The following is a 24074-nucleotide window of genomic DNA, read 5'->3' on the forward strand; positions in this document are numbered from 1 at the left end:
TGAAACCACCATCGCCTCTGTTACGCGACCTGTTTAAGAATGCCATTAGCGATTATATAATGTCGTGATACTGTACTAATTCTGTTCGTGTTATTGTTTCTTTTTAAATTATTTTTACCCACTTTTCTCTGTAATGCTTTTGCCCTGAGAGTAAGTAAATAAATAAATAAATAAATACACCATGGCAAGCTTGGGCTGTATAAACTATCAACGAGCTCATGCCCTCGGTGCCCTTTTGCTAAAGCTGCTCAGCAGTTAAACAGTTTTGTGTTACCATGCACTGCTGGAAATTCTAAGCCTAATAGAAACTGCGTGAGATGTGCCCTCATTCAATCACTTGAAGGTCGGCTGTTTGAACTAGATCGCCTTTCACATTTGACGCCTCAGCTGCAAGTTTCAAGAGCATTCTCAAGTTGCGCGAGTTGCTGCTGACCTCTTTTTTTTCTGCTGAATGGATGCATCCTTAATGCAATGTATTAATTCAGAAGACATGCAGTTATATCCACCTTGTGCTCGGCACATGTTAATTCAATGTGATGCGAGCATTTCAGCGGTGGTGAGGTTGTACGCGTCAGGCATTGCAGAATGTTTTCGAAAAACGAGGTCAGCTGATGTAACCACTGTCAAATTGCTTTTTGTTCTCATAGCCAGGAGAGCACGGTTGCTAAGGGGAATGGCCTTTTGCCACTCTTCCAGGCAAGTTCTGTCTTTGGGAGTGGTGAAAAGCGACACCTGCTCATTGCAGGACGCATAGCCCCTATTACAGCCAGGTACAAGCACTGCTTGCCCCTATTAACATATAACAATGCATTTTTTGCACTAGCTGAAAGCACAACAGATTCAAGACAGCGGATCAAAGCACATCCCTGCAGTTGCAGTCGAATGGAACCCGTGAGACGGTCCTGCCCATCGTTGTACACCTGTAAGCTGAGCTGCCGGTCACCCACTCAGGCAGGCATTGCTACTGGTGGCATGATGTCAGGAAATGGCTCTTTAATTGGCCAGGCAAAGCAACAAATCACTGTGTGCACCTCTGGTGCCTGCTTTCAGGCGTCGAGGTGGCGAGTGCCGCTCGTTGTCTACGTGTCTCTCTGTGGTTGGAAATGGAGTAGTTGGACAGTGAGTGGTATAAAAGCTTCTATCTGCTCAGGATTAATGGGTTAAATAAAGAAAACATGCATATATCAAGGTTGGGGATATTTGTAAGCTGACTGAGGTAGCAAATTTTCTGCAGGTGTGCCGCTGCTCCATAGCAACGTCAGTAGAATCAGAGGAGAGCACAGTCCCCTGACCATGTGTTGTCCCTAGTGGCAGCACTCACTTCCGGTCACACTTAGTGGCCACTCTATTGCCACAGCGCGGCTGTGCAGTCAGGGCACCTTTCTTTCTTCCACCATGGTCACAATACCCCGATAAGTTCACAGCATTAATTTCGTAATGGGCTTTCTGACGCGGTATTAACTGCTTGCATTTATTTATTTATTTTTTTTTCAGGGCATAGTGGAACTGCTGATAAATTTAGTGTTACGCTTTGGGATTACAACAGAAGTGCTTAAAGAAAGCCAATGAAATGGTCAAAATCAGATCTCCTCTTGGTACACGTGTCACAGAATCCAGCAAGTTGATTAAGCAAAAGTACTAACAGTTGAGCAAAGGAAAGTGTATATTTACAACTTGATATTTAAATATGGTTGTCAATCTCTACGAAGCTAACACGGGCAAAAGGCAAGAACACTTGCGTGCTATGTGATGTATGTGCATGTTAAAGAGCCACTTGTGGCTGAAATTAATCATCCAAAGCCTTCCACATTACGTCCTCATACCCAAGGCACAGCTTAGGCACATAAAACTTCCTGTAATCAATCACATCCCCATGCCCGCCACGCTCCCAGAGATTCCGGTCAAGCAACATTATAGGAAATCTATATTTTATTTCATAGGCGAACTACTGGCAGTCCTAGCCCACGGTAAACAAAAATCGGCCCCGAGACACGATGGAGTAACATGGCAGGAGCTCAGAAACCTTAGTGATGAAACCCAAGACCAGCTCTTAACTACCATAAACGAATCCTGGGAGTCCGGACTGGTGCCAGATGCACTCACTCAGACTATCACTGATCTACCCCACACCGAAACCAGATAACATATGCCCAATCGCTTCAACATCAACAATCTGCAAACTGATCGAAAGAATGATCAACACAAGAATACAGCACTATACTGAATATGTACACGTCAACCATCTGCAAACTGATCGAAAGAGTGATAATCACAAGAATACAGCAGTATATTGAATATGCACATGTCAACTATCTGCAAAAACTGATCAAAAGAATGATAAACACAGGAATACAGCATTATATTGAATATGTACAACCAGGGTTTCACCCAGCTCAGGCAGGATTTCAGCCGAATATGGGCACACGTGACTGCCTTTGGCTGCTCCTAAGGGCAATCAGCCGCAAGTCCCGCAAACAGACACCAGATTACATCCTTGCCGTTGATCGTACAAAGCATTCGACAACGTAAAACAACAGGTTACCTACAAGAATTGGCAACTAGCTTCTTGCAAAGCAGGCCAATTCGGCTTCATGGCAAGGTGTCAGGATGGAGTCCCAGAACCTACTATACTTGGATAGGGGTGCCCCAGGGCTCCATCCTCGGCCCTATGCTATTCTACTTGCAAGGACCCGTGTAGCAGAAGCACTTCAACGAGACACCTCAGACCGCTTCACCATTTACGCAGATATCACTATATGGATGGAAGCGCTGGGCTACCGAAACGAAGAGAGTTTGCAGACTGAACTGTAAGCGACAATCATCATCCTTATGACAGCTTGGACACCTTGGGACTACAGCTGTTACCAGAAAAGACGTGACGCAACTGATCAGCATAGATGCAAAGAATGCCGCTAACGCCAAAAGCAGATCACCCTGCACACTGGCGAACACGACATCATATCTACAAACAGGCAAACTAAGACCTTGGGGGCACAGATCAGTAGCTATAACAGCCCTCGCAAATGGATTCGTACACTCAAGCAAAACTGGACTCCGATATTGCACATGGTCCGAAAACATCGAACAAGTGTGGTGGAGCGCAGCAGGAATTGTACCAAACACTCACTAGCAGTTGCGGTTGGAAAGATTCTGTACAGAGCACCCGTGTATGAATCGCCACCTCGAAGACATTGAAAAGCTATACAGTGCCACCCTACACACCATTACTGGTTTGCTGAAGCACATGAGAAACGAAGAGCTGCTTAGGCTGGTAAACATACCATCCATATGACACATAATCAACCGGTGATCGAACGAAGGCCATAGTGAGCTATCAGTAGGCGAAACGGGGTGGCAAGGCAAACTTTTGAAAAGAGAACAGAACTGACAAGACTGCCAAACAAAACAGACATCTACACAAAGCTACAATTAGAAATGAGATGGTTGGTATGGCCGGGTCTGTGCGCGAGTACCCGAACTCAATGGGCAACACAAGGCCACCTATCTGGAGGCTCAATTTTGCATGCGGAATTGCTTGCCATATGGAGAGCCATCAACACCATTACTACCGTCACAGGGGATACTGCGGAACGGAGAACTGCAACTAACTTTCGAATCATAACCGACTCATACACAGTGATAGCAGAGCTGACAGTACCAACGACAGAGGACGCGGTGGCCAACATGCAAGACGTGAGAACAAACATCCAATTACATGGACACTGGGTCACACTGGTACAGACGGGGGAAATTTCACAGCTGCACAAGCGGGTGGGCTTGATCACATGTACAACACCACACATCTCAACATCCTGCCGAACCCGGTAGACCAAAATCCCTACCGAAAACTGTTCAATGAAGGCTCACCCAGCTGAGAACTGATGCACTACGTTCGCACCAAAATAAAGGCTGACAGCAGGCGTCGGTTATTGGAAGGAACACCAGCACCAGTGCTCGACACTAAGGGAGAGCTCACTTGGCCACAAGAGATCCTCTTAAACAAAGTCATTGCAAACGCAGCGTACACCCCGTACATACTTCACAAGTGGTCTCTTGAATGACACGAAACACTTATGCACAATGCACCCACTGCCAAGAACACTGTAGAGCAGATCTACAACATCTTATACGGACTTGCCAACCTTTCTCTCGAGGAAGACACAAAATTCAGCACATACAACATGATGACAAGGCCACCCTAGCACACCAGATACGTGGCTGGTACTCAAAAGCAAAAAATACTGTCTTTTCGTCAGGCATTTTACCAACATGAAGAAACTGCAATAATCTTTGAAAAACTTAAATAAAAAGTTGAATAAAGCTACTACAGTCCACATGGCTAAAATGGAAGTAACACAAGACATTAAAAAATGCACTAAATTGCAATGCTGCTAGGTGGTGCCAGAACTGCTGTTTCTACACAGCATGCCTTTGTTTCCAGCGTGGGCTATGGGAATGTCCTTTGGCGCTCCTTTGGGTTGGATTAAAGAGCACGGTAAATTGCATAGTTAGGATAAATGTGAATTAGGTTTTCACTTAGCACTTCAGTTTTCACTTTGGTTCCAGTGCTCGGATCCATTGTTCAAGGATGGAAGTTGTTCAAATAGCGATAATGGTAACCCATTATATATGCAGAATTGGTCATCCCCTACATTCACAGTTCCCTAGGAGCCCTCGTACGACTCCAGGCACAGTGGTGCAGCGGTTAAGTGATGCGTCACTGACCAGTGATGGCAGATGCTGCCGTCAATGGGGCTTGCGAGACCACGTTGCTCTTCCTGTTGAACTGCCACCTGCCATGGTGGGTAATTTGTATGGGTGGGCAGCACGCGCGCACACACACACACACACCTGGCAAGTTGCCCACAACCAGTGGGCAGGTGGGCAGCCAGCCACAAAGCAGGCTTCAGACAAGTGAACAAATGAACAAACAAACAAACAAAGGCTAAATGCAGGGAATGACCACTATAAGTGCTATCACACTAAAATATTTAGGTTGTATCACAGCACAAATTAGCAACCCACTATGCTGCACTGCTCACCTTGAAGAGCACTGCCGCTAGAAACTGAGGGTAAGGCTGCTGGTTGGAGAGGAACTCCCCAATAACTTTGTTGAGGATATCCTGTGCTGGAAAAAACTCGCCGAGAAATCCGGGTAGTATCTGGCTGATCAGGTCAGCCTCAAATGGGTAGCCTCTTTTGATCCTGCACAGGGGAAACAAAAAAAAAAGGAAGGAGAAAAGGAACAGGAAAGAGGAACATGTACTGCCTGTTGCAAAAGTTAACAGTTAACCTTGCTGTTTCTCCGAACGGTGCAGTGGACTGTAAACTTTTGCAACAAGCAGTACACGCAACAGTTATGGCTCACACTTGTATGCATGCCCGCCCATAAACATACCATTTAATCACTTGTGCATCCGTTTCATGAATTTAGTTATAATTGCTAAGACAAGCAGTAGACATGTACACATTATGGAATAACAGTCCCTTGTACCCTGAGTCGCTCTAGGACTTTAAACCCGATAAAACATAAACAATAAACTATGAAATAACAATCTTCCTCTGGTATAGGGGTGCAAGACAGACCTGCATAGAAGCTGCAACACTGCATCGTCATCCATAAGAAGGGAATACGCACCTGTCAAAGAGAAGAGTAGCTCTTTCCAAAGCTGCAGCTCGCTGCTCACTGTTGGCAGGCTCCAACTCAATTGAAGGTTGAGAACGTCGCTTATTTACCCCTTGAGCTAGAACACAGCAATGACAAGGGCATTGAAATGCTGACCAACAGTCGACTCGACATGAATAGCACAGTGCCGTTGCAAAGTACTGAAACAAGGTCAACCACATACCAATGTAAAGGGCAGACAGCATGACACCAAGGGCTGGCATTGCTTCAGTTGGCTTGCTGTGCCGAATACTGGGAAACAAAAATTGGTGTACCTTATGTAACCCAACATGGAGAACACATATTGGGAGGCAGAAGTCAAGTGACACAACTTCAGTTTTTAGTGGCCCCGTTAACTTTGAAAAGATTTTTTTTTCTTGCTACACCCATTAGATAAGTGGTGAACAGTGATTTCAATCCCCAATTTCACAGCACTTGAGGTGCTTTTAAGATATTATCACAGCCATCCAGTAGCCCAGGAAATGCACTTTCAGAAATTTTGCAATTTTTTTTTCTGCCGCAAGAACATTTTTTACACAGCTTTGCAGTTACTAGAGTATGTAAGTGTGTAGCGATGAAACTGGGTGTGACTGTCACGGACCACTGGAGATGTATAAAAAAAAATGCCTTTTTGTTAACGTGCCTTATCAGCATATAATTTTTGTGATCAGAGTGCCAGCGAGTCAGAATGCAGCATTCAATCACTAGATTTTAGCTGTTAATGATGATAGGACAAATCAGCTGAGAATATTGACAGCTGCCCGTCTCCAAGTTTAGTTTTTGACTGTAAGCAGTTTTATCACTCATACATGGTATATTGGAGGACCGTTTGGAATACAATGTTGACCATTCACAAGAACTTAGGCACAAATTTGGTTCTGACTCTGCAGTGGAAACAGCAGCACATTACCAAACTATGAACTGAGTGTGACATGGCACCCTCGTCACACACAACAGCTTCTCATAAAAAGTGTGCAACATGTGACTCTATCACGTCTGCACATGGCTTCTGTAAACAGGGCTTTGGTGGTGAGTTGATAATGAATAGTCGGATAAGAGTTCTAACAGCAACAGCAGGTCAGTCTGGCCTGTTCACCCAAATGTCTATTTTATGACTCTGAGCAGTCTCTTCGCCCACACATGCTCTTCTGGCAATCTTGTGCTGCCTTAGATGCAGTATATTAACCATATGCAGGGTTATAAAGCACTTGAACAAGGTTTGTTGGCATCGGCAGTGATAAAAAGTTTCAATATGTGTACAAGTCTGCCACAGTACACCTGAATAATTCTGAACAGAGGTCCAGACATTGTATGGTACTTTATCCTCCTCGTTTTGTGACTAGTGGTGCCTTCAGGTGTTCCTAAGGAATTCTTGGTGGGATGATTACCAGGATGACGCCAGCTGAGATGATGACTTTTAGACTTTCTGCAGCAGAGACTGCTGCACATTTCCAAATTATGAACTCAGTGACCATGGCACCCTCATTGCACCACAACGGCTCCCCAGAAAAAGTGTGATATGCGATTCTATCACGTCAAGGGGTCTTCTTCAAAGTGCAACAACTCTCCTTCAAATGATTTCCGATACAATGAGAAAAGTGTGTGTGCGTGCTTGCGTGTATGTGTTACGGGCGTGTTCCATATTTCCTTTGTGCGATGCCGCGAACTGTGATGCTGCAGCACAGATTTACACGTTTTGAGCCAACAATGTTGATGTTCCATGCCACTTTTGTCCCCGATAGTACATCAAGTGCACACACAAGTTATGATTTCGTGCATCCTTCCCATCAGAAAGTGCATTTCAGGGGCTTGCTGAACAGAAGTACAGCATCATCCTATAGGATTTGATGAAGATATCTCAAGTGGTTTTCCTTATAACTTGAAGGTAACACAAGCACTTGTGCTTGAAGCTGCAATAGCACCATTAATATATGTCTCACAAAAATGCAGGTTATTCTTACCGTTCAATGCAAACTTTGATTATGAGCTCGTTGTCTTGACTCTCAATGACACCTGCTAACAGTAGCCGCTCCAGCCCATGAAGAATGCACAAGTAGAGTGAAAGAGGAAGGTTGTCTCCGTTGCAGAGGTTCAAGCTAACCTAAAAATAGACGTAACAGCATTGTCATTGAGGACGTTCAAATTGTAAAGCAGCCGTTTCATACCTCCCTGAATATGAAGTACAAATTTGGCATTTGATTCAGCGTTTCATTTCTTTTTCAAATTCAGTCGCAGTTGAAACTTCATGAATTCTGCACTGTTAGAAAGCATTAAGAAATTTGCAGAAAAAATGCTATTAGCTGCTAAACTGTCATCGCTGTAAATTGGACAGTAATAATGACAATTATAGTAGCAGCTTTATTAGAGTGGCACTGTCTTAAAAAAATTTCGGTCACTAAGCATAGACTGGAATGACAAAGTAAACAATTTGTAACAATGCAATGAACGTTACTATACTTAGGGATGTAGTCGCAGAAAGAATAGTATGGACCATGCTTCGGCAGTCAAAAATTTCCGCCGCGTTACCCAGAGAAAATTAATGGGTGTCTGATAAATATGCAAGTAAATGCTGCTTGCGCGCTTGTGCATAAATGCAGCAAACCTTTCTATTTCTGTCCCGTAATGCGAGGCAAGAGTTGGAACGCCAAAGTGTAGTCCTTATTATTCCATCCACAACTGTACCTATGTTGACAAAGTGGATATTCGATGCACAAGCAAGAAATTGTGGCATGTAGCTTGTTGTGCAGAAATCCAATGACAGGTAAATCCTTTGACGCCCAGTGTTGCAGATTTCCAACACACCAAATGTATGCTGCATACTTGCAAAGCTGCCATATAAAAATTCGGGAGATACTGGGTGGGGGGAGATATTGGGACACATGCATCATAAAGTGCATCCTAAAGTGCATGTGTCCAGGAGTTCGTACTTGGCTGCTTTAATCCTTTCACTGTCAGGTTTTTTCGACAGTGACGCACCCCCGTGTCAAGTTTTTTCTGCAATATCAGGGATTGAGCACTAAAGCGACAACTTGTAAAAGAAAGATAAAAGAGAGAGACAGAAGCACGCTATTACGTCGCTTGAGCGAGGCTAGATGTGACATAGTGGACAAGGTGAGAGTGAAAAAAAAAAAAAAAATTCTAGACGGTTACAACAGATGGCAGTACCACCCTTGTGAATGTCTGAACGCAGATTGGAAGTTGATTGGAATGCAGATTGGATTGGAAGCACTTACAGCCATGCCCACTCCTTTCAAGAGTTGCGCACACAGAGCTAGTGCCAAGATTTTTAGCTGTTTACTTAAAGACACAATTTTCGTTTCTTTCTCGAAAAATATTATTTTCCATAGAAAAATTAGTTTTTTTTTTTGGTGACAAATGTAGCACCTCTCTGCCCTCAGAAGTCACATATAGTTTATCTTGACTTGTTTGTTAGCAAGAACACTTTACGTATGTATTTCATGTACCAGTAATTAACACACCAGTGGTAGGGAAAAACCAAATAATAAAAAGAACAAGAAAGCAACATACAGGTGAGCAACACACATATACATTTGCCTCGTGTATGCAAATGGATCCGGACTTTTTTGTCAAGCCGCCATCATCCTATTATATGCTTACAAGACCAAAACTCGAATATGCCGCCATCGTTTGGGACCCCCATGCAAAAAAAAAAAAGACAAGAGAATGAGAAAAAATACAGAGACGCGCAGTAAGTTTTATATTTAACAGGTACAATAGAACTGATTCCCCATCTTCGTTAATGGCAGCAAATGATATTAAACCACTTCACGTCAGATGCAAGATAGTCCGCCTATCCTTCCTTCAACTTATTCATGGAAAACAAGGCATTTCTCCAATCCCCTATGTGCAGTTTTCAGAAACGCGTAGAACTCGTCGTCATCATAATCACACTTTAGCGCCATACTTCGCGCATACTAATGCTTTTAAATTTTCTTTTCTTCCGTGAACGATTGACGAATGGAACGCCCTGCCTCTACGAGTGATATCGGCTGTTGATTCTGACAAGGCACTTTGTGAGCTATTTTAGATTATATATGTACTACATTAGACAATTTTATTGTTCTCTGTGTTTTACGATGCAGCTGCTCTTGTATTGAGTGAATGTATTTTTCTGCCCTCCCTGCCGGAACCCAAATGAGAGTCTGCAGTATTGTGGAAATAAAATAAAATAAATGCTAGAATAACTTTATCTGCTTGTGATAAATGCAAGTGCATTTTTTGTTCGCACCACACTGCCAACTGCTTCCCCCAAAGCAGCAAACGGTTCATAAGAACATCGAATATCAATCATATTCGATTCGTATTCGAAATTTCAAATATTCGCACACCTCTAGTTTGATCACAACTGGCCTTCTACATAATTCTTGCTAGTTGTGGAAAATGGTCTAAATGCCCAGCGCTGCAAATTTGCTACATGCACCTTTCCCAGATTGCATCGGCATATAAGCTTGCATAACACAGCAATCAGAATTTATTTTCTTGATTCCCTCATAATTTGGTCATTACAGGGTTAAGGACTGCCACATTCAGTCATAGCCTCCATCCACTGCCATAAAAACTTTGCCAAAAGCAGTCTTGGATAATAGATGCATCCTAGGAAACCTACAATTCGTAACAAAAATCCTCAAAGTAAGATGCATCATAAATGGCAACATGAAAACAATGACACAGTACATTCTCACTGCAAAGTTTGTGCAGAATAGCACTGGGGCCGTATTTTCTAATGGTTCTTTTTCCAATTATTTCATTTGCTTTTCTACCACTGGGAGCTGCAAACTGTGATGTGATTACTGGCAGCTACACAAGCAATGCCAGTCACTGGCTCCAATATTGAAGGGCTGGGATGACCAATCGCAAGAAAGCAAAAGATTAAATTCTGAAAAGATCCGCTACAAAATATAACCCTTGGACTTACTTTACGCAAAAATAAAATAAAGAAGGCTAACTACCTGGACGATTTTTGGTGTAAGATCTTGTTTGTTTGAGTAGTTCTCAGCCAGAAAAAATGCCAGGGCCCACAGTGCTAGCATGTTTGGTTCACTGTCCTTGCTGCAAAAGACAAAACAGCACAACAAAGCATTTACACATTACAATAATGCTCGTAACTACGTTTGCAACCTTGCATGACTGACGAAGACACAACAAAGTTACAAAAATATATCCATGCAAAGAATGTGCCCTACCGCTAATGCCCATTTTGCTCAGGAAGCAACAAGGGTTGCAATACGAATAACTAATGTACCCTGTTGCCACAAGCCTGGGGACACAGTAAAAATGCCACAGAGAAGATTCTTCTTTGATATCATAAGAAAAACTTTGAAATCAAAGCTTCAGCAAATATGACAAGAACCTGTAATGCAAATACACTTGTTCCAGATTATAACAACATTATATATTACATATAATTACTGTATTATATGCAATAGTATCACAATCAGTTTGTGCACCACACTAATAAATAGACATCAGTTGGACTTTAGCATATTCCAGTAAGTTTTTAATGCGATAGCATTAGGAGAGGGCCATGAAGGCAAAAACTACCCGGCAGTAGCGGTGACGCTTGTGTGAAGCCTCCAGCTGACAACCGTGGCAGGTTTAGGGGATTTCCCTCCCTCCACCAGCCAACTGGCCCTCTCCCCCTATACACTTGTAGGAGAGAGGAAGTAGACACCAGACAAAAAATGATCCAGCAAAAATGACAGCGACTGAAAGAAAATGACTTGACAACAGCAGGCCTACACGCAAAATTGATAGCCTCCCGAAGAACTATCTGTGCAAAAATAAGGCTTGCGGGAGCTATTCCCTCTCGCATTGCCCGAGAAGAGCAACCTGGGTCTCACAAGCCTCATTGGTGGCTGTGTTCGAAACAGCCACCTGCCAGTGCAGTGATGCATCGCTTAACTGCTGTGCCACTGCAACACTACGCCACTGCACCAGTAGTGATATGAGGACTCACCGTAAGTTATCAATGTGACACGTTTTGCGTAGCTGCGTAGTCGGAATTGCAATAGCACTGGAATATACTGTATTTACGCGCATAATTTGCGCCCTAGCATAATTTGCACACCCTTAACTTATCACCCGGGTTTACAAAAAAACATTTTTTACTCGCATATTTTACGCACCGCGCTGTGCTAGACCACCATCATGCACATGGGCTCTACCCTATGGCTCTACCCAGTAGCATTCGACTATTCCGCGTGTTTGTTCGGAAGGCTTTTTGAATCTTTTGTGCACTGGGCATTCATGGCGGTGTCAGAGGCCGCTGTCACAATCGCGGCGCCACCAGCAGCATCGCCACTCGGAACGGCCAGCACCGCTGTTTCTTTGGCTGATGCATGTGGCTCGACTGTCGGCTATGCTTTTCTTGGTGGTTCGGTCGTGTCTTGCAATGGGATATCACAACTATACGGCAAGTTTCAAACTGCTTGTCAGCGCCTTATCACGGCGCGGAGCGGCGAAGCCAGCGAGAATAACCGCGTGCGCACAAGTTTGACCATAGACGACAATCGTTGTGTTGGCAAACTTGTGCGCACGTGGCTATTTTCGCTGGCTTCGCAGCTCCGCGCAATGATAAGGCGCCGACAAGCAGTTTGGTCGACGCTCGCGCGGTACTGTTAAAAAATTGTGTGGTGTGATAATTGATATATTGATTCGCGCTTGCTATTGTGACATTCCTTGTGTGCTACGAGGTACATTCCTTGTGTGTGCTACGAGGTACATTCCTTGTGTGTGCTACGAGGTTCCGCGTTCGACGGCGCGGCGTAGACGGAGACCCAGATGACAGCGGCATCATCAATTACCCAGCCATGCTCTTTGAGTGACGACCAGAACGAAGGGACCCGCCGCCGTGACAGCGGCATCATCAATTACCCAGCCATGCTCTTTGAGTGACGACCAGAACGAAAGGAGCCCGCGCCTTAAATCCCAACACTGTGTGAGCGTTGACACGGCCCTTCCGAGCACATTCCAGGACAAGGGAACTGTCAGCGATCCAGAGCGCGCCTTACCTTGAGGAGCGAGTGTCAGTTGATGGATGAAGAATGGAGGCCGGTGACCCGCGGGAACTGTCAGCGGGCCAGAGCGCGCCTTACCACAGCCGACGCTATGCGCTACCTCGAAGACAACATTCTTTCCCTCGGACTCAACACGTGAGGGGGGCGAGACAATAAGTGCGGTGGTATGTTTGTGCACCCAAGTGAAAGCCCTAGCCCCCCCTCCTTCCCCTCCGGCGTGGGCGTCCTCACCCTAGGGGGTGTGGAGAAGAGGATATAAAAATCGAGAAGCAGTACGGAAGGGGAACGCTCAGGACGACATCGTTCGCCAAGAGGGCCTTCAGCGCCGAAGCCCGACGGCGTGCAGCTTCTGCCAGCAACCGCTCGAGCCCAACTCCGGAGCCACTCCATCGCCCCCATGAAGTCGTCGGCACGTAAGCTCGGACGCCCCAGCCTCTGATGTATAATCTTAATCATGTGTAATTATTGAATATACCTGTTTGTTTAAACTGAGCCATACGGTGACTCTTTGCCTCTCCGTCCCGTGTGGACCTGCGCATTATGGGGGTCATCACACTATCCTGGACAAAGTAGCGAAAGCAAACTTACGGAATCCTCCGGAACTACCGAACGATTGGCTGGGCCGCAAGCGATGATGCTGTTTTAGCGTCTGATTCAGCTTCATGCATGCACCTTCATGACATCCCGCAAGGGGGGAGGGGATGAGCGGCTTTTCATTTAGAGTGAACTTTTTCGGGGGGCGGCCAGCGTAGGGTGCTGACGTATACGCAGCAACATACACTATACCTATATTGCGCGTTATGACCTTTGCGGAGTTTTTTAAGTCACGCTCGCGAAATCCCCGCGTAATTTGCGCACCCCTTTCTTCGAGCCCTAATTTCTGAATAAAATGTGTGCAAATTATGTGCGTAAATACAGTAATTATAATAGGAATAGACTGGAAAGCGAAAGAAGAATGCTATCGCATTTCCTTCACATCAATCCAATTGATCGAATCAGCATTGGAATAGAATTACAGTCAAACCCACTTATAACAATATTGAAGTGCCACAGGAATATCATTGTTATAACCGATAATTGTTACAACTGGGTTATGCCAAAAAAAACAACAACAAAGAAAACATAAAAACTTAAAAGCACTTAATGAGGCCAAAGTAGCTTGCACTTCTTACTTCTTTGCAGAAACAAACCCTTAATCGGTGAGCTTCAACTGCTTCACAGCAATCTTGCTGCAGTCTTCCTGCAGGGCATCCAATTGCTGAATATATCAGAGTGAAAGGTTTTTTTTGCAAAAATGAAGTCCCACAGGGGTTCTATCATTCTTAAGGCCTCCTGATGAGACACAACTTGCACTGGTTCCGGTTCATCTTCGTCATCACTGCTGTCATCGTTTTCCGCAGCAGTGACAGCTGCAACAATTGCCTCGTCAGTCAATTCTTTGTTTGCCGCGACTGCATTGTCGGCGCGCAAGAATTCTCCAAGCCCCTCCGCGTTGCCGTCTTCACCACACACCGAAGACCAAAGTTCTGCAATTGCTGCATCGGCAGGAGCTCCATGACCCTCCGCGTCACTGGTATATCCGGCGAAGCTCGCTTTTCGGAAACAATTCATGACAGTGGAGGAGACAACTTCTGCCCATGCCTCAAAAATGAATTGGACAGCCATCAGGAGTGAAATCTTAAAAGCCTGGCACGGATCAGCATTCTCGCACCGCAATGTCCAGTTTAAGAGCAAGCCTGCTCAGCACACGTTGGTGATAAGAGTGCCATGAAGCACGCAATCACGCAATTACGCCTGCGTCTATGGGCTGCAAGCCTGCAATTGTGTTCGGCATGAGATTTTTCCACCTGCGACAGCTTCTGGGCTGTTTGGTGCGCAGTACAGCTGTCGAGGGCCAACGCCACCTTCCTGCCTTTGCGCTGCATCCGCTGATCGAACTCGATCAACCACTCGCGGAAAAGTTCACGCGCCATCCACGCTTTCTTGTTATGACCTTAGCGAACTGGGATCCTCACGGCACCACGGAAACAGCAGGGATTCTTAGATTTTCCAATGATGAAAGCGGGGCACTTGTCGCTGCCATCCAAATTCGCACAGAGGAAAACGGTCACCCACAATTTCCTCTGCTTGCAGCCCTTACAGGGATCGCCTTTGAGTGCAAGCGTCTTCGAAAGAAGCATTTGGAAGAATAGCCTGGTCTCGTCACCACTGTAGAAGTCCCAGTCTGCATATGTTTCGGGGATGCACGGCAGTGTTTCTTCCAACCACTTCCATCCAGTGTCCACATCGAGCGACCTTGCCTCACCCACGACTGCCTTGTAGACGATTCCGTGTCTCTCCTTGAACCGCTGAATCCAGCCACCAACCAGGCTGGAAATCGGTGTTGTAAAGGAGGTACGTGAAGTTCTTAGCCTTCTCTGCTAAAATCGGGTCACTAAATGGCAAGTTCATCGCACGTGCGCTAAGGAACCATTGGTACAGTGTCTCTTCCATGTCTTTGTAGGCACCATGCTGGATCCTATTCCAGTTGTCGTCCATAGCATGGCCAGCACTAGCACAGCTTTCGTTTTCAGTCAGCTTGAGCACATTGCGGATAATGGTTCAAACCGTCGGCTGTGACAGGCCGGCCGTACTTGCGTACCAAGTTGCACACTTTTTCGCCGTCCTTGTGCTCTCTCACCATGGTCCACTTCATTTTCAATTGGTATTGCCGTTCGCTTCCTCTTCTGCGGCAGTTGTGCCGCGCTTCCTGAAGGAGGATGCTCTTTTGTTGTACTCCACGAGGAAGTCTGATGGGCTTGCAGGACCAGCAGGACCGAAGCCGGTGATGGCAGGCGATGAAAACCACGCTGGCAAACGCACATGCTTTGACACTGTACGCTGCCCTCGGCACACGTGCAACTCGCAAAGCAGGAAGCAAATTACCAAAGAACTGGGAAGGTGGGGCAGCCCACACTCAAATGCCTTGATGCGTTTTCTACGGGCGGCACACCCTCAGAATGGACTGCTGCCTGTGTGTCGATACAAAAGGAAGTCCCTCTACTTTCCTCCCCTCTTCTCCTCTGTGCAGAATAAAGTGTCAGTCTTTTCTCCTCCTCCGCGTCGCCGCGGCATACAAGCCTCTCTGCCGCATCCCATCACCCCATGTGCCTGTGTGCGTCGTCATGTGCGCTTTTCGCTTTCGCTGTGCCAGCGGCTCCGCATACGTGCACGCACTTTTGCACCGTAAGCATGGCTTGGCTGGCGTGGCCGCAGTGTTTCTGAGTTTTTTTTCTTTTAGGAATGGTTCCAAATGACTACATTTAATTGTTATAACCGACACGCTAGTATGACAGCATTGTTATAAACGATTTATTTACCATAGAACACACTGCGAAGGTGACGGTGCCGCGGCTGTCCATTGTTAGAAGCGGTATTGTTAAAACTGGGTTTAACTGTACAACAGGAATAGATTGGAGAGTGAAAAAAGAATGCTATGGCAATTCTTTCACATAAATCCATCTGATTGCCCCTAGATTCGTATGCTGTCGTTGCTTGATAAAAGTTACCGTATTTACACGATTGTAAGTCGACCCTTTTTTTGAAATTTAAAATTCCGAAGTGAGGGGTCGACTTACAATCGAAATGAAACCTTGAACTGCCAATAAAAGTAAGAAAAACAATCTATCAGGGATGCTACTGCGATGTTAGAAGTTTTTGTTTGCTCTACGGCTCCAAGCGTAGCATTCAGGTATTCCGTGAGCTTTTGGCCAGGATTTTTCATTTTTTTATTTTTTACTGCGCACACCGTTACCCATCGCGATGGTTCAGTGCTACTGAACAGGATACCCGGGTTAGAACCCAACTGCAGCGGCAGCGTTTCGATGGAAGCGAAACGCAAAGGTGCCCTTGTGCTGTGCGATGTCAGTACAGGAGGTTAAAGATCCCCAGGTGGTCGAAATTATTCAGGAGCCGTTCACTACGGCACCTCGTTCTTCCTTTCTTCTTTCACTCCCTCCTTTATCTCTTCCCTTACAACTGGGTTTCCGCCGATATTTGAGACAAATACTGCGCCACTTCCTTTCCCCCAAAACCAATTTCATTTCATTTCACTCGCAGGAAGGGCCGCTGTCCCGCTGTTCCAATCGCGGAGTCTGCGCCAGCGCCCGGGAGTGTCGCTAGCTCATGGAAGAGCCGCTATTTCAGTTGGTTGTGCAATACGTAACAGCGGCGCTTCTGGGGAATGCCGATGTTTGCTGGAAGAGCCGACGCCCCGACACCGATCACTCTTTGTTTGGTGGTGCTTGGAGTTGGTGCTTTTGACTCGACTGCCGGCCGCGTGCTCTCCAGGTTCGAAAAGCATTCGGCGCTCATTCACTGCAGCGTTCAAGAGGGAGGCCATCATTTACGCCGAAGAAACCAACAACTGCGCGGCGGGCCGCAAGTTCGACGTTTCTGCGAGACAAAATTTTCGATTGCGACACCAAGCGAAGAGGTTTCCGCGGGCCGAAGTCGGGACGCCTTCTGGAGCTGGAAGTCAAGCTTGCAGCGTATGTCACCGAAATACGTGATTGGTCCCTTCCAGTAACATGCGAAATGACCACGCAACAAGCCCAGGTCTTTGCTGCGGAAGCTGGAATACTCCGAACAGACTTCAAAGCCAGCAGGGCTTGGGCTTCGAAATTTATGAAGAGGGCTGGCTTCTCTCTTCGTCGGCGTACTAGTGTATGCCAGAAGCTGCCTGCTGCTTACGAGGAGAAAGTTCTCGCCTTCCATAGGCACTACCTCAAGCTCCGCGACTCGCGGCGATACCTGCTCGGCCAAATCGGCAATGCGGACCAGACTCCCACCTACTTCGACATGACGAGCAACACAACAGTGAGCGTGAGGGGAGCTCGCGAGGTTAAGGTTCTCACAACAGGAAACGAGAAACTTCGGTTCACTGTCATGCTATCATGCTTGGCAGATGGCACAAAGCTCCGACCATACATCGTCTTCAAAGGAAAAACTATGCCAAAGGAAATGTTCCCGAAAGGTGTGATTGTGCGAGTGAACGAAAAAGGCTTTATGACGGACGACTTAGTTATTGACTGGTACCGTCGGGTGTGGCTTTTGAGGCCAGCGGCCTCCCTCAAAAATCGCAATCCGAACCTCCTCGTGCTGGACTCATTTCGTGGCCACCTTACCGCGAAAGTGAAGGCACAGAAGATACAGATATGCTGGTGATTCCTGGCGGTCTGACGGGGCAGCTGCAGCCGCTAGACGTTGGCATTAACAAGCCATTCAAGGACTTGCTCCGGCATGAGTACAACGAGTGGCTGGCGGCAGAAGGGCGGGAACTTACGCCAACGGGGCGCGTGAAGACAGCCTCCCTGGCGGCTGTGTGCGGGTGGGTGATTTCCGTTTGGGCGGCCGTTCCACGCGATGTCGTGGTGCGGTCATTTAGGAAGTGCGGGTTTTCCATGGAGGACGATGTGCTGTGGGATCGCAGCAGCGACGACGACGATGACGACGACAGCAGTACCACTGAAGATGACTCAAGTGAGGATGAATAGCCCATCTATGCAATAAATTTTCGTTTTTGAAGCGCTCCACCGGTGTTTTTTTTTTCGGACATGCGACTGGGGGGGTCAACACATTCGCATCAACTTTTTTTTTTTTTTCGGACATGCGATTTGGGGGGGTCGACCTACATTCGAGTCGACTTACAGTCGTGTAAATACGGTACACAAAAGTCGCAAAGAAGGAACCTGTCTGCAAGCATGACCACAGCTACAGGAAACAAAGCACTGCACAAGCATACATCATGCTGAATTATTAACATGCCGTTACCTTATCCACAACTTTCTGAAAATTAACTTTCTTTTCTGAAAATTAACTTTCTTTTCCACTAGATATCTTTATCACTTAGAAAACACGAAACCAAATTTTCACTGTCCATGAAAGTAACTCAAACAATACAATCTCTGATGCAAGTGCAGATCAACAGAAAAGCGCTCCAAGACTTTCCACCTCTCCTTGAGGTGAAGAAGTGGCAGAAACAGCTGCACCATAACAAACTTTCATGCTTGCACCTACTCACACATGTTCACAAACTCGGATGAGGCCTCTTTAGAAGCGCAACCAGCTATAATGTGGATTGCATTGCACTATGCCAGGCATAGGTGGCTAGTGAGGTGAAGATACTCACAAAGATGAGTCGTCGAGGTGCTTGGTGAGGTGCTCGGTTGCAGAAGGCAGCAGTGGTGAGGTGGCATCCCCCGGCTGGGCCAGCATGTACAGCAGCCCATGCAGGGAGAGCAGCTGGGTGGAGGGCATTGGGCAGCGGAGGCCCAAGTCCACAAATTTGCGGATCTTCTCCTGCATGTCCGAGTCCTGTCAGCCAGTGAATCACAGCAACAAAAGAGCGTTATTAGCGGTGTCAGTTGTATGCTACCTCATTCGTATCTCTCCTCAGGTCTCAGTGGTAGCCTGAAGCTCTGAATAGTCTTCATCAAACTTCGCCTTCAGCCTGCATGCTGATAACCTCTTAACTGGGCGTCACACAACTGCATAAGATTGGCTGTTCATAAAATATCTTCAAGCTCCCATCCAAGTCCCAAATTTTTGTCATGAGACCAGAATGGTTGTTTAACAACAGCAACAAATTCAGTGAAGATGTTATCACTGTTAGGCATCGATGACCAGTGACGCTTCATAACAATTCATAGCTTCCGCAGTAGAGAGTGGCTGTGTAGAGAGTCCCTGCATACAATTTCGCGGTGCCTGCATACTTACTGTAATAATAATCTGTGTCCATGGACATTCATGGCAAAGAAAGCTTAGTGCTATAAGCCTAATGTCTACCGTAAAATTCCGAACAAGCACCCCCCCCCATGCAAGGGCCCCCCTAACTTCACTGTTAATTTCACATTTCAACGCCATTCCGGGAAAGCCCCCCCCCCCCAATCACGCACCATGCCCAGGCTACAGTGAACTAGAATAATCCCAGGCTACACTGGCCTGCCCATCCAGTCCAAGAATCCAACCCAATCCAATCCTGCTTTTCAAGCCATTCGCATGCCCGTTCGTCACGCGTCATTTGTCTTGTTTTGGAGTTGTCAGGTTGGCAATGCATTCATACACAGTGGAAAAGAAACTTGAGGTCATACAATGGCATTGGGGAAACGGAAGGAACGTTCACCAAACGTCTCGAGACTTCAAGTTCGACCGGAAACGGATACGGGAATGGGACAAGAGTTTCGAGAAGTTGCTACAGCAAAACCTCAAAGAAAGTTGAGTAATGGCACGCCGGTGTTCGGTGAATGCGTGGATGAGTACTCGTGGGAAAGAGCGGCAGGACGTTTCAAATCCATGTGCACTGCGCTTTTTATTTCTGGTGGGAAAATGTCGCCGCCATTTTGAATTTCGGCACTGTTCCGGGATAGTGCCCTCCTCTACTTTGCCAGTAATTTCGACTTGCGGGGGTGGGGGCGCTTGCTCGGAATTTTACTATGGGAGTCACGTCATTTGTACTGAGTGAGTGCTTGTATAAATGAAGCTGTTGTAAATTGGTTAAACCATGCCCAGCAGTTGCCACAAGGGCAGGGCAATGTTTGGCCCACATCCAAGGAGCGCAGCTGATACATAGTTTCATATGTGTGGAATTAGAACCAAGGATTGCACACAAATTTTCTGACAGAGTTGAGGACAAAACAACAAGCTGCATGTGGGGAAACAAACAAAAACTGCAACCTCACTGCACTATGTCAGGTGCCCTGCCAAATTGGCTACTGTATGTGCTCTCACCCTCTTTATTTTCATGGGTACTTTATGCATTAAGTAATGTAGTTTGGCCCTGAAAGTGGTTACCAACACTGCTCCTAACAGCAATAGCAGGTGGCATAGAGCATTCAGCCCAAATTACAGCCATCATGTGGGCTGATATTCATATCAATGCCTCTTTCATTCGTTCATTAACCAGGACCCAAGTTCCTCAGAACCTTGTCACAGACCTTACCATCTCTGCTTCCTGGCTTCCACCACTGGACAGACCTAAACCATCATGCAGCACTACTCCCTTGTAATGATTTCTTCAACCAGTGTTGATGATGCTGTTTCATTTCATGTGACAGCACTAGAAACATGGATGCAAGTCTTACCAGGCTGACAACTGCTGCCGCCTTGGCTATGCCTAAGATCAGGTACTGGGCCAAGATTTCATCTTCACTTGGGTGATGGCGGTACATGTCCATGAACAGGCTCAGCATCCAGTCAAACTGTGAGCTTTCCATGAAAATGTCCGACAGCATCACCACCTGCAGGCAGTTGCCAAAGAGAACTAAGCTTAGCTTGATCTGTACAAGATGGCAAAAAAAATTGCCGAATTGCACACAGAAACGATGTACGAAATGAGCAACCCTTTACACGTAAAAGTGCAGTCAGTACAAAAGCTTTCATTGACAGCCACAGGAGTTACTACAGCAGACACTGGTGCTCAAAACATTTGAGCCCTGTTGGGGTTGAGCAATCAAAATAGGGTTCATATGTTTTAGCACCAGTGTCTGCTGTAGTAACAGCTATGACTATCAACACTTGAGCCCTGTTACGGCTGAGCACTTCAACAATAACAAAAAAAAAGCTCCAAGACTTTTTGCTGTCCCGTGGGACAAAGTAACAGTGATAGCTGCACTAATCCTCCCATGAGAACACAGGCTACTGCTTTTTAAATGAAGTAAGCCTTAATCAGATTCTAATGTTTCTGCATTACTTTGCTTTCTCCTAACCATTCTCAACACATGACATGGGCAATGGGAGTGACGGTGGTTGACTGCTGCAGTCAAACAATGTCACTCCTATCGCCCACAAGGTCATGCCCATTAGCTTTCTGCTTACCTTCAAGCTCCCTGCTAACCCCATTATTATGCGTTGCATATTGCAATCACTCAGTTCAGCCCTTGGGCGCGGCCGGGCAGCCACCATTGACCTTTAGCGCAACCACGTGACGTGACGTCACGACAGCCGGAGGAAAAGCTGGGCCCCAACTCGCGCGGTCGCGCGCGGCCGCAGCCACCACCTGACTCCCGCTCCTCCCGCTAGGGGCGCTGCGCCGGCGCGTGACGTCACGGAGAAAAAGCTGGGCCCCAACTCGCGCGGCAGCACGCGGCCGCAGCCACCGCCTGACTCCCGCTCCTCCCGCTAGGGGCGCTGCGCCGGCGCGTGACGTCACGGAGGAAAAGCTGGGCCCCAACTGGCACGGTCGCGCACAGCCGCAGCCACCACCTGACTCCCGCTCCTCCCGCTAGGGGCGCTGCGCTATGATTGACGTCACGGCATATGTATAAAAGAGCTGCGCTCCTTCGCCGGGACAGTCTTATACCCCTGTCACACGGGCATTTCGAGGGCCCTCGAACCGATAGTCTATCGACTCAAAGGCGATCGAGCGCTGCTACAAGGGCAGTTTCAATGGCGATCGAGTCAATAGCCTATCAAGTCAACGGAGCAGCACGGAACTCCATCGAGATATGCAACGCATTCTTGGCTTAACCAAGCTAAGCCTCGCCATTTTTATTTCTAATTTACAACAACGACTCAGGTTTTTGCATTTGCTACATAATATTTCAATAATCGAGTAACTTCATTTCTATGTCATGCAATAAACAGTGATGCATACTAACACAATGCATCTCATCGCACATGCTGTCATTTAAGTACCAGGTGTACAATGCAACTTCAGCCAAGGTTTAAATATTACAGATTCACTACAGAAGGATACAACTTGAAACCACGCTACAGAGCAAGTCGGACTATTTTACATAATCTGTAAAATTAACTAAGCAAGAATAACACTTCAAGTTTTAAATTTAGGGCACAACATCGGACTAGGAAGCATTGGCACATCCTAGAAGATGTCTAATTCAGTACTCTTAACCAGTCGATTCAGGGTACATCAAAACCACATATACTGAATTATTGTATAGATCAGGCAGTCAAACATTCCCTTTAACACCCCCACAAAAATATAGCACTATTATTTGAGTTAGACTCTCCTTCATTAGAACATCTGATATATAAAACAGTGTGCCATGCCCCTGCCCCTGCACGTGGTGCTTCTCATAATGGGGCTAATAATAATAATAACTGGTTTCTGTGGAAAGGAAATGGCGCAGTATCTGTCACACATATCCTTGGACACCTGAACCATGCCCTAAGGGAAGGGATAAAGGAGGGAGTGAAAGAAGAAAGGAAGAAAGAGGTGCCGTATTGGAGGGCTCCGGAATAATTTCGACCACCTGGGGATCTTTAGCGTGCACTGACATCGCACAGCACATGGGCGCCTTAGCGTTTTTCCTCCATAAAAACGCAGCCACCGCGGTCGGGTTTGAACCCGGGAACTCCTGATCAATAGCCGAGCGCCCTGACCACTGAGCCACTGCGGCGGGTCATAATGGTGCTCCCGCAATCATTTTTCGTACGTAGAGACTTGTTGGCTATGCATCCTTTGCTGGCAGCACTAACCATACGAAGAACCTGAAACTTCATAATAAGGAAACATGAGGTGCGGTTAGGGGTTACCCTCGGCTTGGGGTACACATTTCTCATGTGGTATTGTTGTCATCCAATGCAGCCAGCATTTGGTAAATCACCTGCCATGCGGTGAAGCCCACCTAGCTAACTGAAGGCTAGCAGTGGCTCTCGCCTGTCCTGCTCTGCTGCCAAGAGCATTCTGGAAATGAACTGCAGCTCAATTATAGTGACAGATTATTGTTTCTAGTGTGCTGGTGAAGATATCTGACCTCTTATAACAGGCAGTGGCTAGTTGCAAAGGACCGTTCACTGAGGTTTGGTGCTAAGTGGGCTAGGCCTAGCAACACCCAATGAGGGCAGCGCTTGTAGTACGACGGTGGGCGACATGTCGCCACGGGACATGTGCTGCTAGCGTCAATGCTTCTAAGTTAAAGATGAGCTTATCCATGGCCATGCTTCAAATTATCGATATATCGAACTATTTTGCAATTCTCTTAGTTCGACATGTCTGGGATTGAATGTATTAGGTTTATTTTGTGCTGAAAAGAAAGCCTACAAAACATAAAAAAAACCTGCATCACCACTTGCTCATGTACTGTGAGCTGCAAAGAAGCAGCTAAAAAGTGAATTCTGTTACAAGCCTACAGGTCAAGTGACAAGGCAGTGAAAGGGCAGTGACAGGGCATTAACAGGGCAGTGACAATGATGCAGGTGCTGGTGGCAAAACTGATGCCATTGAGCTGTGTGTGAACTGTGCAAAAAGCAGCACATGGTGGTTCCCGATAATGACAAGCAGATGATGGTGACTTCACATTAATAGCAAAAGGGCAGCTTTGGCCAAACAGTGTACAAGCATTTCACCCCAAAGAAGCTAAGCACCAGGCCAG

General features: G+C 46.5%; 1 protein-coding gene across 1 annotated transcript in view; it reads right to left on the bottom strand.

The window, feature by feature from the left end:
- htt (huntingtin) overlaps positions 1-24074 on the bottom strand; it is a gene marked incomplete at its 5' end in the record, with an annotated part of 120590 nt that overhangs the window by 3156 nt on the left and 93360 nt on the right. Inside the window, 7 exon segments of the mRNA XM_077645809.1 lie at positions 5043-5205; positions 5639-5744; positions 5850-5917; positions 7627-7766; positions 10636-10735; positions 18872-19056; positions 20823-20978. Coding sequence (XP_077501935.1) covers positions 5043-5205; positions 5639-5744; positions 5850-5917; positions 7627-7766; positions 10636-10735; positions 18872-19056; positions 20823-20978 — 918 coding nt within the window.

This window comes from Amblyomma americanum, chromosome 1, assembly GCF_052857255.1.
Source record: "Amblyomma americanum isolate KBUSLIRL-KWMA chromosome 1, ASM5285725v1, whole genome shotgun sequence".
Taxonomy (NCBI): Eukaryota; Metazoa; Arthropoda; class Arachnida; order Ixodida; family Ixodidae; genus Amblyomma; species Amblyomma americanum.